Source organism: Colletes latitarsis, chromosome 2 (assembly GCF_051014445.1).
Source record: "Colletes latitarsis isolate SP2378_abdomen chromosome 2, iyColLati1, whole genome shotgun sequence".
Classification (NCBI taxonomy): domain Eukaryota; kingdom Metazoa; phylum Arthropoda; class Insecta; order Hymenoptera; family Colletidae; genus Colletes; species Colletes latitarsis.
In genome coordinates this window covers 26,927,005-26,944,280 of record NC_135135.1, presented here as the reverse complement: position 1 = coordinate 26,944,280, position 17,276 = coordinate 26,927,005, and the positions used below count along the sequence as shown (strand labels likewise).

Sequence of the window (17,276 nt, the reverse complement as noted above, 5' to 3'; positions counted from 1 at the left end):
CAAGAAATTCATATTCTTTATTTTCGTCTTATTTTGGTCTTCAGAATCTCCCATTAAAATTTTTCCCAGGGGTTGGTCGAACACCCTGTATATATTCAAATACTGTTAATGGTAAATGTACAGAGCAAACACCAAGCTGTCTGTTCTTCAAGGATGCAAGTGGATTCTTTATCCGGATCTAAAGGATACCGTTATTGGTCATTAGAAGAGATTTGGTTTTCCTCTTTTATATTTAAATCCGATAAGGAAACGTGTCGCAATAAAGAAATCAGATCAGGGCTTTGAAGGGGTATGATACGCTCATGCTTCTCCCATTCGTTTCTTGCTTCGACCAGCTACAGTCTATACCTATACGTTTACAGGATACCTGATCTGCGTATTTCGATACCTTAAGGTCGGCCGCAAATAGAAACCTCGCTGTTTGCACCCAACACGGATCTACATTTCGAGGCAGCCGAGGAAAGAACCGCGATATTCCAAGACCAAGAGCCACCGGATGATTAATATCCATCGAGAAGCATCGGTCAGAGAAGTGCGATCTTCTATGCATCGCGATTCAGCTTAATAATCGAGTTTCTACGCGACGCGGTACGATCCACTCTACGCGAGACGAATTTCAAAACGTGGAACGTGGACGTATGCAACGCCGGCTCTGTTTAGAAAACACGAGAAATGTGTCTCCGTTGACGTGTTACAATTCCAAACGATGTTCGTGCCTCGTATTCCGTTTGGAGAAGTTCGGAGAACCACGGTTCGTTCGCTGTGACGATGGATTTTTTCATGGACGCGGTAGTTCTTTAATCATAATGCACGATTGACGATTAGCGTAATTAAAAGAGGATCGACCGTCCCGATCCACGTAATCCGTCGCTCAAACTGTAAAGTGCAAACCTCATTGGTGTCCATTGTTGGCGCGGTACCAGCTTCGAAATATCGAGAAGCTGCTTCTGGATCATCGCAGCCACGGGCTCGCTTTTTGCTTTCGTTACGTTTCCCAATTTTGCCCAATTCTGGCCTCGACCGCAGGCTTCAGTAATCGTATTACGCACTAACTAATTGTAGAGTAATAATTAGGATGATAAGGACGGTGAATTTGCGTTCTTACGAGAGCAAAACAAGCACCGTCTCGTCTCGTAGCCGTTATTACGAAATTAATTCCGTCGTGTATTTTGCAACGCGTTGCGTTTTCTTGGTCTCTGTAGACGAACGAATATAAAAGCGGTCGTGACATTTAGTTGCGAAAGAATTAAAAAGATTAACACTTTAAAAAAAAAAAAAAAATGTAATAAGAATGGTAATTCCAATCGTCTGCTATCAAGAATACATGTAACGGTTTTTACGGACGTTGGTTCGCGCCATTGATATTTTCGGGTCCGTTTTTTTTTCATCCCGAATCGCTTTGCGCTACATTCTTAACGACGGGAGTTACGTTGAACAGAGTGTGGCACGCGAGTCGCTGCATTCCCCGACATAACGGGTCATACGGAAGGAAACTCGTTCCAAAATTTTCGAAAAGCTTCTACGGACACGTGACCGAACGCGTTTAACCGTGTCACGATTTCCAAAAATACAACCGACGGCAGATCACGCTTCGCGAGAGTAAATTACAATTCCAATGGGCGACGAATCGTTACGAACGGGACACCGTTTATGCAAGAACAAATCGGAATCAATTGAATCCAATACGTGCACGACTACCGCATTGTTTTCATCGACGAACAGTGATTCACTCCGCAAGTGTGGCCTTTATTGGCGCTGCTGATAATATTGCATAATATTTGATTATTCCGTGTCCATCGCGAAAACGAATAACGAATTCTTTCTTTTGATATTCAAATTTCTTCAATGTTCACAGCTATTCGACAGAGGCGAGCAAATAATAGCATTAATAATTTTTTTTTAGACGTTCTCGTGAAATTTAAAGAATAGAAAGAATCAGCTATGTAAGATATTTCATTTTACAATCGAGACTGTAATTTTTACTCCACGAGCAACGAACGCAAAATTATTTATCTTTTATTCATTATTCGAAATGTTTATCTACGAATTCGACCCGTTTGTCGTACGGAGAGCTATCTGTTATTCAAATTCGTTCGTAACGTTGTTTCTCCGTGCGTATGTATTTCCATCGCGCCAGGCAGACAGCATCGCTGTTGCAGGCTCGAGGCGTTGAAGTCACCGAAACCAGCCAAGTTACGTAAATACGGGATGCGTAATTTTTACTTTGTAAGCAGATGCGTTTATTCTCCATCCGTGTAATTAGCACATAATCGGAACTTTCATAGCTAATGTGTATTCTTATCGAGCGGTTACGGTGATTTGCGCATCGTGGTTGAGTAGAATGTTTACTCGTGTGAGCCTCGACCGTGTAACTTCTACACGCGTCCGTTTCACCGTCGAGTTTATTAATATTCAAACGATTCTCGTTATCATCGGGATGATTTCATCGGCATATTTCGAATTACGATCGATGGGAATCCATTCGTAACAACTTGGGCGTAACACTGCCCTCCTTAACACTAGATTTACGGAAACCGTCAATTTGACGGATGTCAGATTCCATATTTAAAATTGCAGAACGCGTAAATATTATTTTTTAACAACTTATATTGAATTTGATGCAATAGCATGAATACATGTTTTAATTAAAAGAAAAATCGTATTTTAAGTTAATCGTCAACATGAAAGGTATCAATAAATATATGTGCGATCAATACCCGTAAATCTAGTGTTAATGATTTGTATTTATCATCTCTGTCTTTCTTAACTAAATTTTAAAACTCTAGCCATTGTTTCGTACCGTAAAACTTTGTAATGAAACCGAGATAGAACGTTTCAACGTAGTAAACGTGTAAAAATTGTATTTAATTACTGTCTTCGAGAAACAAGTAAATTACCCAAAAGGCAAGGCGGTGGCAAGGTTGGCTTCCATTTTGCAACACTGCAAACACGTTTCTTCGCGACAAGAAATCGTGTCATTTGCCGATGCCATGCTAATAACGTCATGCTAAGATAAAATATTCCACCTGCATTTTTAGTGCCAGAACTATCCGAGTAAATGTTACACAGGTCACTGCGAATTATGAAAATCATATGCAAAATAGGACAAATAGATTAGTTCTAGAGATTCGTACGATATAAAGACAGTTGGAACGAGAAAAAGAACGAGTAAAACGGAATAGAGAAATTTACGATAACGCGCGTAAGAACGCGTTCCGCCGTGGAATTTCCACGTGTCGCTGAGCCGTGTGTTGTTCTACGGGGTGGCTCGGAAACCAAACAACCGCGAACATTTCCTCCTCGATAAATAATAACGGTCCGATGCGTGCTCGATCTTGCATACGACCGCACAAAAACGGGATTGCAATTATACGGATCGCTGTTACGATCCGTACGGAATAGAAAATCTTGGTTGCTTAACGCTTTATCGACAGGAAACGTACTGATAAAGAGAAAATTATATTTTTTAAGAAGCTATCAGCGACTAGTGTGGCACTTCTGTCTTGAACAACAGGCTGTTCAAGTTCCCAAAGCTGAGTCTCCGTCTTGTAACTAATTTCTGCGTTTCGAAATAGTTTAATTTGTAAGTATCGACGACGTGAAGCGTATCAGCCGTGGCTGAAATTTAACGACGATCGTTACGAGACGTCAGCACGTGCAGTTACGTGGATTACGTTTACATTTACGTGGGCTGGGACCGACTATCCTCATTCGCGACCAAATACGTCTAGCGAGCATACCTCGGTATCGTGACCACACCTACGTTCTCTGTGATACTCTTTTTCGGTTGGTAATGCACGAACATTAGGCGAACTTAGGCCGTTAAATGCATTATGGATGAAAAGCATTAAACGTTTACGTCGACAATCGAAATCGCGAGAGTCCATTTTACAAACTCCGCGCAAAAATTGTCGGGCATCCTGGAAAGTTAAGGAGCATTTTGTAGTTTCACGTGTGTCAACGAACTTGGAGGCACAGAGTTTCTACGGACTGACCTTGAGCATCGTTGGTGGCTCGCATTAAAACAGAGACTACGTATATTTCCTTGTAAGAGGCCGTAACGGAGTTAGGAACGCTTTGATACGCTAATACTGGCAGTGATTCGATGCTGGAATGGGGCACCAACAAACGTCTCTGCGGCATTGTAGGCCACGTGCGAACGCGTGGTTAGGATTGCAGAATGCACTTCTCTACATGGCATCTAAATAATATTCCTTGTCCGTGGGCAGTGGCGTAGCACGGGCCCGTGAATAGTTTTACTTTCGCACAGCACGCCGTGATCAGTCGCTCTTTACGAATAATGGAATCAAGATCGCTCGATTTATTGCGAACGATAACAATCGGGATTCGCGTGGAACGTACGCAACTGGAAATGTACTTTCCTGAAACACGACAAACGATATTACTAAAAATATACTAAATATTAATTAATTCGACGAATCCGTTACCCAGGTAATAAATTCTCGTTTCGTGGCGGCGACATTGATTTTCCCGACGCACGTTCGAAGCGGTAAAAGTATGTTGTTGGGTATATCCTGACACCCATCCGCAATGGGTTAATGGTATTGCTTAAATGGCACAGCGTGCATTGTGCTTCGATAGGTAAACGAAAGGAAAAAATTCAGGAAGGTGAAGAAAACGATGACGTCGTATATGTGTCAGTGGAACATCGCGTGGATGCGTGAAATCGCAAGTCAACGACCTGACCAATGACCTGTTGACTCGAAGACGTACGAGTGCCCGTACTCGGGAAAATGTCAGAAATATACGAACGAAGGGAACGCGTATTTTAGTGTAGAATATGTAAAACTTCTAAAAATATTCGAAAAGTTGTTCCTTGACCCCCTAAAATGAGAAAAACCCCATACAAATCGTCCAATTTTCAAACAGCCATAACTCCTACAATAGTGAATATATTTCATTGAAACTTTTTTCTGAAGTAGAGCTCATGGGTACCTACAAAAAAGTATTACACAACTTTTCTGTAGGACGTCGAATAAAATGACTAAAAATCAAACACGAATTTTTAAGAAAAATCGACAGGGGGTAGGTGCCTAAATTTTTCGGCGAACAAGAAGTATTTCGAATCGTTCTAAAAAAATTATTTTCGGTTGCGGGGATCAATTACAATCATTTTTGGTGAATAGACATACCCCCGAAATCCTACCCACTTTCGAGAAAAAAATTCCTTACCGAAAATATAATCTGAGGCTTGAAATGGTTCCTCGAAATTTGTTGCATTTCTTTAAAACGTCATAACTTCTGAACGAATTGAAGTATTTTAATGTTTCAAAATGTAAACAATGCGTATTTTGGTGAACACCCTGCATAATATTTGCATCTTGTTCGTTTCAACGATGGAGTTTTAGAATTCCTGTTCCGACAAATAAACGAGTCGTTTTTAAGAGGGTACCATTACCCAGTCATTTTACTTATGAAGCTGCATGGAACAAGTGCATAACTTTCACCAGGAAATTTCTTTCGCAGATAATAACAATCTGCTGCGACAGGTTGAAAGGAAAGTCGCTCGACGAGCATAAACGCTAATTATTGTTCCGCGAAGAGATACAATATATTTCGTTCGATCTCCTTCCGTGGCGCGAACGTTTTTAAATTCCCGGACGCATTGTGTCGCAATCGAGATTTTCAGGACAAATTCTTCTTTACTTTCTGAATGGCGATGCCACGGAATGCTCGCGCGGCGATGGAATTTGCTCGCGTGCATTCGTACGCCACACACAATGCTCGATTCTTGACCGTATGGGAAATCGTTATTGTGTCAACACTCCGGAACACCCTATATTCTTTCTAATCCATTGTTCTTAAACGTGGAAGTGATATTGAAGTACGAACGGTATTTAGAAATTGTTTACAGCCATCCTCGGAGTTACAGAAATTAAATTCATAAACAGAACTGTATGTACAGTTATAAATAAATAAATCTTTCTTTCTTGGTTAAACGAGTAGAAAAATTCATCTTATATTCGTTGATGAACATCTTCGTTACAGTTCGTTCTTTGTAGATTTAATTTCTGTATCTTAGAAAATGATCTCTGGTTAATAGAATGAATAAATATATTAGTCGTTTTATTATATTTTATGTTAAGTAAAGAATAGCAATGTGAAAAATTACTCACCGGGGACAACTTCGCCATTGAATGTCATCTCCACCAGGTGTACAACAGCTTCGTGAGGCACGAACGATGCCAGAAATCTTTGGCTGCCTAACGCTCTGACAAAACTCGTCACGTGGCCGCCGTTTACGAGGATCTCCAGGTTTCCGGATCCAGCTCTAGATCCATCGACTGGGAACACAGCAAGCATTGCACAGGGCAACGATATAAATTTGGTTCAAACGTACTTCACTTTGCAATCGAGTTTTAGATCTTTACGATACGCACTTTCAAATTCTACTGGTTGATTTACAACGCCATTCGGAATGTTCCCAATTTGGATTGATCGCGCATTGTACGCCTGTGATCTGAAGATATTATGTAAGTTAAATTTCGTAGAGTTTGAATTGTGGTCGGTTATCCTGTCGTTTACAAACCTGAAAGGAGACCCTTGAATGTGTTGGCCATTTACTAAAATTTGTATTATATGTTCACCAACTTCTTCGGCAGTTATCGTATACGTCAAACCTCGAAGGGTCGACTTTTGAACGGGAATTGGTTTTCCATTTGGACCTAAAATCGAATATATTTTTTTTTTTCTAATCAGAAAATTCTTATCTAGTCTCAGAAAATATTGCACATTTCAAAATAATTGAAACGGTGGAATAGTAAAAAAAAAACTATGCACATTTGCGTTCGATGGCGTCATAATTATTGAATCACTTCTTGACCAAAAAAGTACGTCGTTTCTCGTAAAAGGCGATAGTCGGGCAAAGTCCGAACTGGGTGAATTACAGTTTTAATTGCAGAACAGTAACTTTGTGTTCAATAATGGAGCAACAGTATCAGGACTTTGATCTTTTCCACAAATCATTCTGAAAGAAACCAAACGCAGGATAAAATCATAAATAAATGCACATAGTTTCGCAATTTGCACAAAGAGGGTTTTCCAACTATGTATCATTACGTATATTTCATTTTGATAGATGGTCTAAAAATAATTAGGGAGCAAAGTGATTAAAACGCGTAATATTTTCTGAAACATCTTCGTACAGTGTTTCTCAAACTTGACGTTCTTGCGAACCCCCACAATAAAAGAACATTTTTAGCAAAAGATCGCATATATAAGATACTCTAGAGTAAAATTATAATTATTAATGGAAAAAATATATGTTAATGATGTAAGAATTATTTAAAAATTGTAATTCTTTCTAATATAATTACAGTTTGAGAAATACTGTTCTCTATAACGAGGAAACTCACCAGAAACACTGACGGTAACTTTGCTTGAATCTATGTTTGGATCTATGGCGAAGGTAGTCGGCCTGTGAATTGGTAACATTTCAAGCGCACTTCCGCTCACGAGGCCATGATTCTTGTCTTGCGTCGACGAGTAAACAGAAACCCCATTATTAAGATATCGATCGTGTACCCCGTCCGTGATGTCCATGCTTTTATAATAATTATTATTTTTATTTTTAAGAATGCCGTGGGTTTGCGCCCGAGCGTTGTGATTCTCGCTATTGTATTTCTGGGATGCACTGTAATCGGTACTGGAAACCCTCTGCGTTGACACAAAGTTCGAGGAGCTACTTTGCGCGTGCGACGTGCTCCTCGAATTGTAGCCGTGACCGTTCTTGTAATTGTTGTTTAAGTAACTTTGGTTATTCGTGTTTTCGGCAGTGGGCGAATTATTGGTCAAATTGGCAAGGGACTCCAAACTGCCGTAAGATAGCAAGGATTTCGTTTTCTCTATGGCGTCCCAAGAATCTCGTCTAGAGGTACCACCGACCATCGACGAGACTCTCACGTTGCTGCTGGTGTCGACTGCTCCGTTGTCCACGGAACCCCTTCTGTTGAAACTGTTGTCTCTGTCGCTGCTCCTCGGGCTGAAGCTTCGATTGACAGGACTTTGCGTAGGGCTACGGAACGCCATAGGGCTGCGATTCGGCGATCGAGATCTCTTCAATGACCCGGAATTGTAGATTTCTCGGGACTCTTTAATAATCGGGGAATATCTCGAACCGTGGGCGGTAGGGCTCGGGTTCGGTGAACGTGTCGTGTTGATCGTACTGGTTGTGTAAATGTCTTTCGACTCTTTCACGAGGCTAGGACTTTGCACGGTCGGCGACCTCGATTGATTATACGCGGTGCTGGAATAGATTTCCTTCGTTTCCTTGATCGTGGATGGACTGTGAACGTTCCGCGAAACTGGACTATGACTATGGTTCGGAGATAAGGTACGATTGAACGAGGTTGACGCATGGTACGTCGAGCTAGAGTTCTCCACTGAATAATTACTCGATGTCTTGTAAGTCGAGGTGGTCTGATGTACAGGCGAGTAATCGCGAACGTGTTGAGTCGGGCTCGAGGACGATCTGTACGTGGACGAAGAATAAACCTTCTGAATAGGGCTGGATCGATCGGTACCGATCGAAACGTTTAACCCGTTCATTCGTCTTTCCAGCGAGGATAATTTGGACCTCTCGAGGCTGGACGTCGACTCCTTCGACCTTCTCGATCCTTTCTGTGTTCCCACGCGAATAGAAAATGGAGAGCCTCGAACGTCGGAGCCATTGAAGTATACGTACACTCTGTACTTGCCGGCATCGGACGGAACGAACGAGACTCGATATTGCATGTGTCCGAAATCTTCCATTCGGAAAAGTACAGACTGCTTGTCGTGGACCAAGTCTATTATTACGTCGCCGAGGCCACCAGTTCCTGTCGCGTCGACGATGAATGAGAACGGTTGTCCGGGCATAGCGCCATCCGTGTCCAATAACTGTAAACATGTCGTTCGATTTATTTATTTACGAGAAAGTTTCCAGTATAAATCGTAATTACAAATATTTACCTTTATTCCATTAGGGTCGAACACGAAACATGTGAATGGTCCGCCTTGTATATGGTTTCCTTTGTGAGTTATCGCGATGCTCCATTCTCCTGTCTCGTCGGGTTGGAAGGTCGCGGTATGTACACCATCGTTCTCTTTGACAGGGCACGATAGAGATCTTCCGGTCGGGGACCATGCAGTGACATCAATGCCATCATGACTAGTTCCTAAAAAGCGCATCTTTTATAAATGTTACGCCGTAAGAAGAATGCAGTAAACATCGTTCAGAGCTATATTCACCGTAACTGTTGACTAGAACCTCAACGATAGATCCTATAGCGCACGGATCCATACCGGGCGATTTGATTTTGGTCAGTGGAGGTAAAACTCGAAAATAGTAGGGGCATCCATCTACCAATTCTCCGTCGTTATATACCATTAACTGAAATACAGAGAGAACGAGTTACGCGTATACCGTTTAAGGGAATATAAATATACAATACGTATAGAACGATAGAAACGAACCTTATGCATTCCAACTTCCGTAGGTATGAAGGTTCCTTTACCGTGAACGCCGTTCCAGGTAAGCCTACATTCGGTTCGTCCGCTGGGACTTACGACTTCGCCGCGTACTTCCCTCGTATTTACTTCTTTGGTAAGCATTTCTAACTTGAAATGCGCCTACGGGCACAAATAAGGGACAATTGAACACTATTTCATAACACTAGATAGTTCCTTGAACTGTTTTACACGTTTAAATTATATACATCATGGGATAATTTTCCACGAGGCTCCTCATTCTGACCGAAAACATTCAAAGGAAATGCGCCACGGACTACCCAACGTGGGATATTTGTACCTGTGGACGAGCATTTCGTTCTTAACTGCTACTTACAATCGAACCCTGTTTTCCATTGTCTTCTTACGTTTCGTTAAGAATCGCGACGATAGTTGAGCAACGCTCTGTCGAAATAATTCAGGGAATCGATGTGCACATTTTTAAGCTGTAATTATTTGTACCAACCGGTTGTTGCACTCTGGCGGAAGTGCTGTCGATGTGGACGACAATTTGTTTGCTCGCTTGAGGGCGAGGCTTCACCCACTGAAAGTATGCCGCGTACGCCATTACGCCCAAATGTTCAACGTTCTGGTCTGCCATGTCTTTCGCCTTGAGAATAGGCTCCACGCCTAGTTTCTTGCCACCGTCGATACCTTCGGGAAAATATGAAGCCATAGCGTTACATCACGCGCGACAAACGCATATAAATAACTCGTTATCCTCTGAACGTATTACGCGTTTCTATTTACCCATTTGTATGTTGTGCTCCCATGCAGACGGGTCGGCGTTGATTTTGTCGTAAGCCGGCGCTGGCCCGCCCAAATTCCTCACGATGCTGCACAGCACTGTGCCGTCGTTCCAATCGGTCTGCAAGAATCGATTCCATCTGAGAAAAATGTTCGTGGTACTATCGTCTCGGTGCAGGCAAAGGTCACACTCACCGTGAAATTCTGTACAGAGTGGTGAGATAATTGAGAGTTGACCCATCGTAACGTGGCGTGAAAACCCGGCGAACCTTCCTTCATGAAGTACGATAAGTAGGTCATTCCCGATAGTTCGTCCAAATATGGTGACGCAAGGTACTCTGGTTCCAGTACCATGGGTATGTCGAATTCACGCTTCGAGATCTCCATTGCTTTCCGACAATTGTACACGCTGCGAACGTAAGAGGCATTCGTACAATTGCTGGGTAAATTCAAAGCGTCGTGAACGTTTCGATTTTTCAATTTACCTATCGTTGGGATCGAGTTGACGCCAGTGGGTGAACAGACCCGGTTGGCAATAATCGAGCAACGCGCTCAGATACACGCCGGAGTTCCAGTCCGTCGTGAAATTATTGACTCTGCATTCCGGCAGGACTGCCTGTAAAAGCAACCGATGAAACGGTAAGACGAGCTTCGAGCGTTAACGAAAGTTACGATCAAAGGGTTACGCCGCCTTAAAATAACAGAAATACGATCAGCTTGAAGATTTAAAAAATACAGGGTGTTCGAACAACCGTGGGAAAAATTTTAATGGGGGATTCTAGAGGCTAAAATAAGACGAAAATCAAGAATACCAATTTGTTGATGGAGACTTCGTTAAAAATTTATTAACATTTAAAGTTCCGCCCGTAATGAATTTTTTTCTCAAAAATGCGCAGGATTTCGGGGGTATGTCTATTCACCAAAAATAATTGTAATTGACCCCTGTAACCAAAAATAATTTTTTTAGAATGATTCGAAATTTTTTAATTTTGTCGAAAAATTTCGAACCTTTCCGATTTTTTTTCTCGAAAATGGGTAGGATTTCGGGGGTATGTCTATTCACCAAAAATAATTGTAATTGACCCCTGCAACCAAAAATAATTTTTTTAGAATGATTCGAAATTTTTTAATTTTGTCGAAAAATTTCGAACCTTTCCGAATTTTTTTCTCGAAAATGGGTAGGATTTCGGGGGTATGTCTATTCACCAAAAATAATTGTAATTGACCCCTGCAACCAAGAATAATTTTTTTAGAATGATTCGAAATTTTTTAATTTTGTCGAAAAATTTCGAACCTTTTCGAATTTTTTTCTCGAAAGTGGGTAGAATTTCGGGGGTATGTGTAATGACCAAAAATGATTGTAATTGACCCCTGCAACCAAAAATAATTTTTTTAGAATGATTCGAAATTTTTTAATTTTGTCGAAAAATTTCGAACCTTTTCGAATTTTTTTCTCGAAAGTGGGTAGAATTTCGGGGGTATGTGTAATGACCAAAAATAATTGTAATTGACCCCTGCAACCTAAAATAATTTTTTTAGAATGATTCGAAATTTTTTAATTTTGTCGAAAAATTTCGAAACTTTCCGAATTTTTTTCTCGAAAATGGGTAGGATTTCGGGGGTATGTCTATTCACCAAAAATAATTGTAATTGACCCCTGCAACCAAAAATAATTTTTTTAGAACGATTAGAAATTTTTGAATTTAATTGTTAATAACTTTTTAACGAAGCCTCCATCAACAAATTGGTATTCTTGATTTTCGTCTTATTTTGGCCTCTAGAATCTCCCATTAAAATTTTTCCCAGGCCGAACACCCTGCATAACAAGAAACGATTATTTTACAATTTTTAGAAAGACTATATTTCAGTCACGAATAAAGGAACATTTGATTTCGATTTTTAAGAGACGGAATAATTCATAAATTGGAAAGTACCATAAGATTGGCAAGAACGTATTGGGAAACCTACGGTCGTTGTGTTTAAAAACCTCTTCATCTTTGAAGCATTTCATTATAAAAATGGACTGCGTGGGTAGCCGGAGGCAGAAAATTAAGTTTAATTCCAAGCAGTTACACAAGTAATGAAATTCGTGTGATTTATGAATAATCTTATCTCTCTATAAACGAGGATAATGGAGGATAACTGTACATTCAATTATAATAACACTGTTCAAGTTTGGATGTTCGCAAATTGTTATAGAAAGCTTTTCTGTTTTGTCGCCGTCAAGATGGCGTAACCCCTTCGATCGGTATTATTTAATGTATTCGGTGGAACGCGTATCCAACTCGAGAGTTTGTTATATTTGTACGCCGAGATTACACTCGCGGTGCAGCAAGGTCACCCGTGCAATTACATATACTGACCTTGAGCCATGCGAGCATGAGTTTCCTTGGCGGGAACTTGGACTTGCCTATTTGGTACCTTACAATGAGCGACCATATCAGACCAAGGATCAGTTTCAAATTTCCATTGACGATGTCCACGTTGCCTATGGGCACAAAGTTTACGGAGCAATATTATTTTACGTCCAACGCTACGCGTCGGTTGCATTCGCGTCGATAAGCATCGATTAGTCTTTAAGCCGACCTAAATTTCCAAAGCAATTTTCATGTGGGAAAAGGATGACGCGTGAGAAACTTATTCATCGAATAATTGCTCCAAGGAAAGATTTATCCGCAGATGGATCCGAACGTTTAACCCGTTAACTATCGACATCCTATTTAAGATGGCATTTAAAAATCTATTTTACACTGATACAATTCTATCACATTTGTACTCGAACAGGATATGAGGTACGATAAATCTCTGCAGTCATTCCGTTTATTTTTACCGTACTTCACAAATACACTAAACATATCAACTCTTTCGTTATTACAAAATTACATGTTTCAAACTGATTCGATCTAACACGATAAATAAGCAACATCTGGAAAGCAAGAGCATTCAAGACGTACACTTATTATGAAATATGCTTGCAAATCACATTGTTTAACTGGTATCCGTGATCAAAGTCATTAGTGCTACATAGTGTAATATGAGGAATACAATTTTAACACGAAAATCAAGTTCTTTGGTGTAAGAATAGGATATGAAACATCTTCGGAAGTACATGCGTGTTACGTCTTCAATGGTCACGCCTTGATTCTTTGGTATGCAGAATGACGAAAAGAATCGACTTACGTAAAAACTAATGCATGATTTCATTTAATTGCGTATTGTACTTGCAAATTACACTGACAAAAGTCTCGTTTGCTGGAAGGCGTATTCGACAAAAGGTTCGTACGCGTTTATAGGAACCTCGGGGTTTGAGAAACACTGTTCCAGTTTATTGGGAATAATTTGTCGGCGCAGAAGCGGCCAGCAAGAATCTTCAGGCTCGAATTTTTTCAATGATTTCAATTAATGTTCTCCCGTTAATGCGGAATCAACGCATTCTTGCTCTCCGCTCAAGGCTTCTTTCGATGCACGAGACGCGTAAATGCGCAGGCTTTATCGCCGATGCATCGGTTTGGCGCTCGCGCGTTGGAAATTAAATTAGTCGGCAGCTACACGAGTATAATCGTAATGGGTCTCAACAGCCTCGTAGGCGCCGATAGAGCGCAAGAAAGGCAACGACCTCGAAGTCTGATTTGCACGCCGTGACGTAACAACCATATTTTTGATTATAAAAGATAACTACGACTATGTTCGGAAACTAGACGTTGCAAACCATTATTAAGCACCGCGTTATTATAAATATCAGGCACAGTTGGGTAAACTTCATTCGTAACTAAAGAATACTCGTTAATTAACCCCTTCTCGTACTTTAACGAGTCTGACTGGTGACGAAGACTTTGGCCCAAACGTGAACATCAAGAACCAAGCTCATGGACAGCAAATGACGATTGTGATTGAGTTTTAGCTCCTATCAGTACGCCAGAGTCGATCATGATTCTTATAATCTCTGTTACTGTTGGGCTGAGAAGGGGTTAACTTTTACTCGCCTCAATGTTGCTTGAACAAATTCTGAACGACTCTAGCATTGCGAGAGACTTGTGATGAGAGTTGCGCGACTAAAAACCTTCCTGACTAACTGTAGGACTAGTGCTTACATTTGGTTAAATGTTATAATAGCATCACAAACACTTGTAAAAACGAAACGAGTGACTAATGCAGTACCCCACTATTGGTCTAACATTTCAGGGTTAAGGAACTCTGTAAACATTTGAATCGATCGCAAAGAAGGACGCGCGATTCAGCGACAAGCCGATGATTCAGCTTCTGCCCCTTGATTAAGGAATGGTATGGGTTCCTCTAGCCACCTTGGCTGCCTATTTCTGATCGACAATTACGCGTTTCGCGCGTACGCGTATCCTTTCCGCTCGGACGGCATACTTGACCAGTAAACAAAGCACCTCGCATGTGGGTTATCTGCGAGTCGATTATCAAGAAGGCGTTACGAATAAAATTGTGCAACATAACGGCAACGACGTAACGACCGGGTGAAGTCATTCGTGGAGTCGGCCTGTGTAATTATACACCTGCGAGTACGACGAGAAATCGTTTAGCGGCCGACACCGATACGATCGCCGAAGCGACGGTACACGAAACACGATCGATATCTTTCCCCGAGCAGGGAAACGCTCGATACGATCGCGTCTGAAAGCCCGCGCTGTCCTTCTTGGCGAGGAATCGTCGCCTGTGACTCAAGAGCGAGCGACTGATTTATCATCCGCACGGTGGAACTTCGTTGGATGCAGCTTCGACGCTTGCAATGCGAATCTCGTACGTCGACGAGTGGAAGGGAGGTAGCAGCAAGCGCTGTGCGTCTTCCGCTTGAAAACAAAAGTCAGAACGTTGGTAAGAGACTGAGGATTACACGAGAAGAATAGGTCGCCACTGATGGGGATACAAGGGTGAATCGCGTAAACTGTTACAAGCTACTTTCTCAGGAGCTATTAATTATAGCTCTTTGTTTTAGTAAGGTTCAATGACCCCTGTCCAATTACTCGACAGCTCGTTGGTAAATACTCGGAACAAATTCGATTCCTTTCCAGATCATTTGCACGCAGCAGAGAAAGGGTACTTTTACTGGACGTCTACTGTGGCGGTAATCTGAAAGATTGTTAAAAAAAGTAGAACAACGGTGCATAGTATTTAGCATAGTAGTCGTATCCGTGGATTTCTAATCAGTTTGAAACGTTATTTTGTCTTTGGCGAGTTGAATTTAATGGCGACTCACCGATGTTGACGAGTTTTACGCCATCAGCCTCGATGGCTTGCAGAGCCGTCGATACGTTTTCCAAGTGATGATGCTGATTGGCCGGTCGCGGATTCCATCGAGGCAAACGTCGTTTGGTGAGGACCTCGACGAGAGCGCAGAGCCGCGTGCCATCACGAAAATCCTCAGCTAGATCGATCACGGGCCCGTCAGCGACGTCTGCAGCTTTCAAGTGCTCGTTCACCCAATTTCTGAACGTGTTCGCCTGAATCTCCACCCACAAGTCCTCGTGACCTTTGATCGGCATCCCCTTCGCTGCTGTACCCTCCGCGGAACGGGCCACCAGGCCCACCAATTGCTCCGGGCGTAATTGTTCGGTCGATTCCATTTTCGTTCCTTTTTTTATTATTTAAAACATCGTACGATACAGACGAGACAATTTCATGCCAAACGGGACACCCTTTGGATTTTAATTTAATAAAGGGCTCATGAATATATGATAAGACAAGTAAGTTCGGTCTCAAATACAAGCTTACATCGATGTTTCAAAATAGCTAGTTTTTTCTAATCTGATATGCAGGGTGTTCGGCCAACCCTGGGAAAAATTGTAATGGGAGATTCTAGAGGCCAAAATAGGACGAAAATCAAGATTACTAATTTGTTGATTGAGACTTTGTTAAAAAGTTATTAACGTTCAAAGTTCCACCTGTACTGAATTTTTTTCTAGAAACTGAGTAGGATTTCGGGGGTATGTGTATTCACAAAAAATGATTATAAACGACCCCCCTAATTGAAAATATTTTTTTTAGAACGATTCGAAATTTTTTAATTTTGTCGAAAAATTTCAAACTTTCTCGAATTTTTTTCTAGAAAGTGGGTAGGATTTCGAGGGTATGTGTATTCACCAAAATTGATTATAATTGACCCCCCTAATTGAAAATATTTTTTTTAGAACGATTCGAAATTTTTTAATTTTGTCGAAAAATTTCAAACTTTCTCGAATTTTTTTCTCGGAAGTGGGTAGGATTTCGAGGGTATGTGTATTCACCAAAAATGATTATAAACGACCCCCCTAATTGAAAATATTTTTTTTAGAACGATTCGAAATTTTTTAATTTTGACGAAAAATTTCGAACCTTCTCGAATTTTTTTCTCAAAACTGGGTAGGATTTCGAGGGTATGTGTATTCACCAAAAATGATTATAAACGACCCCCCTAATTGAAAATATTTTTTTTAAAACGATTCGAAATTTTTTAATTTTGTCGAAAAATTTCAAACTTTCTCGAATTTTTTTCTAGAAACTGAGTAGGATTTCGGAGGTATGTGTGTTCACAAAAAATGATTATAAACGACCCCCGTAATTGAAAATATTTTTTTTAGAACGATTTGAAAAAATTTTTTTCCGCCGAGAAATTTCGCACCTTCTCGAATTTTTTTTTAGAAAACGGGTAGGATTTCGGGGGTATGTGTATTCACCAAAAATGATTATAAACGACCCCCCTAATTGAAAATATTTTTTTTAGAATGATTCGAAATTTTTTAATTTTGTCGAAAAATTTCAAACTTTCTCGAATTTTTTTCTAGAAACTGAGTAGGATTTCACGGGTATGTGTATTCACCAAAAATGATTGTAATTGACCCCCGTAATTGGAAATATTTTTTTTAGAACGATTCGAAATTTTTTAATTTTGACGAAAAATTTCAAACTTTCTCGAATTTTTTTCTAGAAAGTGGGTAGGATTTCGAGGGTATGTGTATTCACCAAAAATGATTATAAACGACCCCCCTAATTGAAAATATTTTTTTTAGAACGATTCGAAA

The 17,276-nt window shown here is 40.7% G+C and overlaps 1 protein-coding gene across 5 annotated transcripts in view; it reads right to left on the bottom strand.

Moving 5' to 3' along the window:
* The window catches only part of Jbug (filamin-type immunoglobulin domains fbug), a 30,683-nt gene that overhangs the window by 11,087 nt on the left and 2,320 nt on the right, over positions 1-17,276 (bottom strand). For all 5 annotated transcript variants that reach the window (XR_013081809.1, XM_076783761.1, XM_076783766.1 and 2 more), the window contains exons 2-14: positions 15,476-15,850; positions 12,618-12,742; positions 10,740-10,870; positions 10,450-10,663; positions 10,258-10,375; positions 9,974-10,161; positions 9,475-9,630; positions 9,250-9,391; positions 8,971-9,176; positions 7,377-8,898; positions 6,551-6,686; positions 6,402-6,481; positions 6,138-6,305 (exon numbers count right to left, since the gene is read on the bottom strand). Coding sequence is in view for 4 of the 5 variants with exons in the window: in XM_076783761.1 (XP_076639876.1) it covers positions 6,138-6,305; positions 6,402-6,481; positions 6,551-6,686; positions 7,377-8,898; positions 8,971-9,176; positions 9,250-9,391; positions 9,475-9,630; positions 9,974-10,161; positions 10,258-10,375; positions 10,450-10,663; positions 10,740-10,870; positions 12,618-12,742; positions 15,476-15,842 (3,553 nt within the window). In the remaining variant the exon portion in view is untranslated. The remainder of the gene's footprint in view (positions 1-6,137; positions 6,306-6,401; positions 6,482-6,550; positions 6,687-7,376; positions 8,899-8,970; positions 9,177-9,249; positions 9,392-9,474; positions 9,631-9,973; positions 10,162-10,257; positions 10,376-10,449; positions 10,664-10,739; positions 10,871-12,617; positions 12,743-15,475; positions 15,851-17,276) is intronic.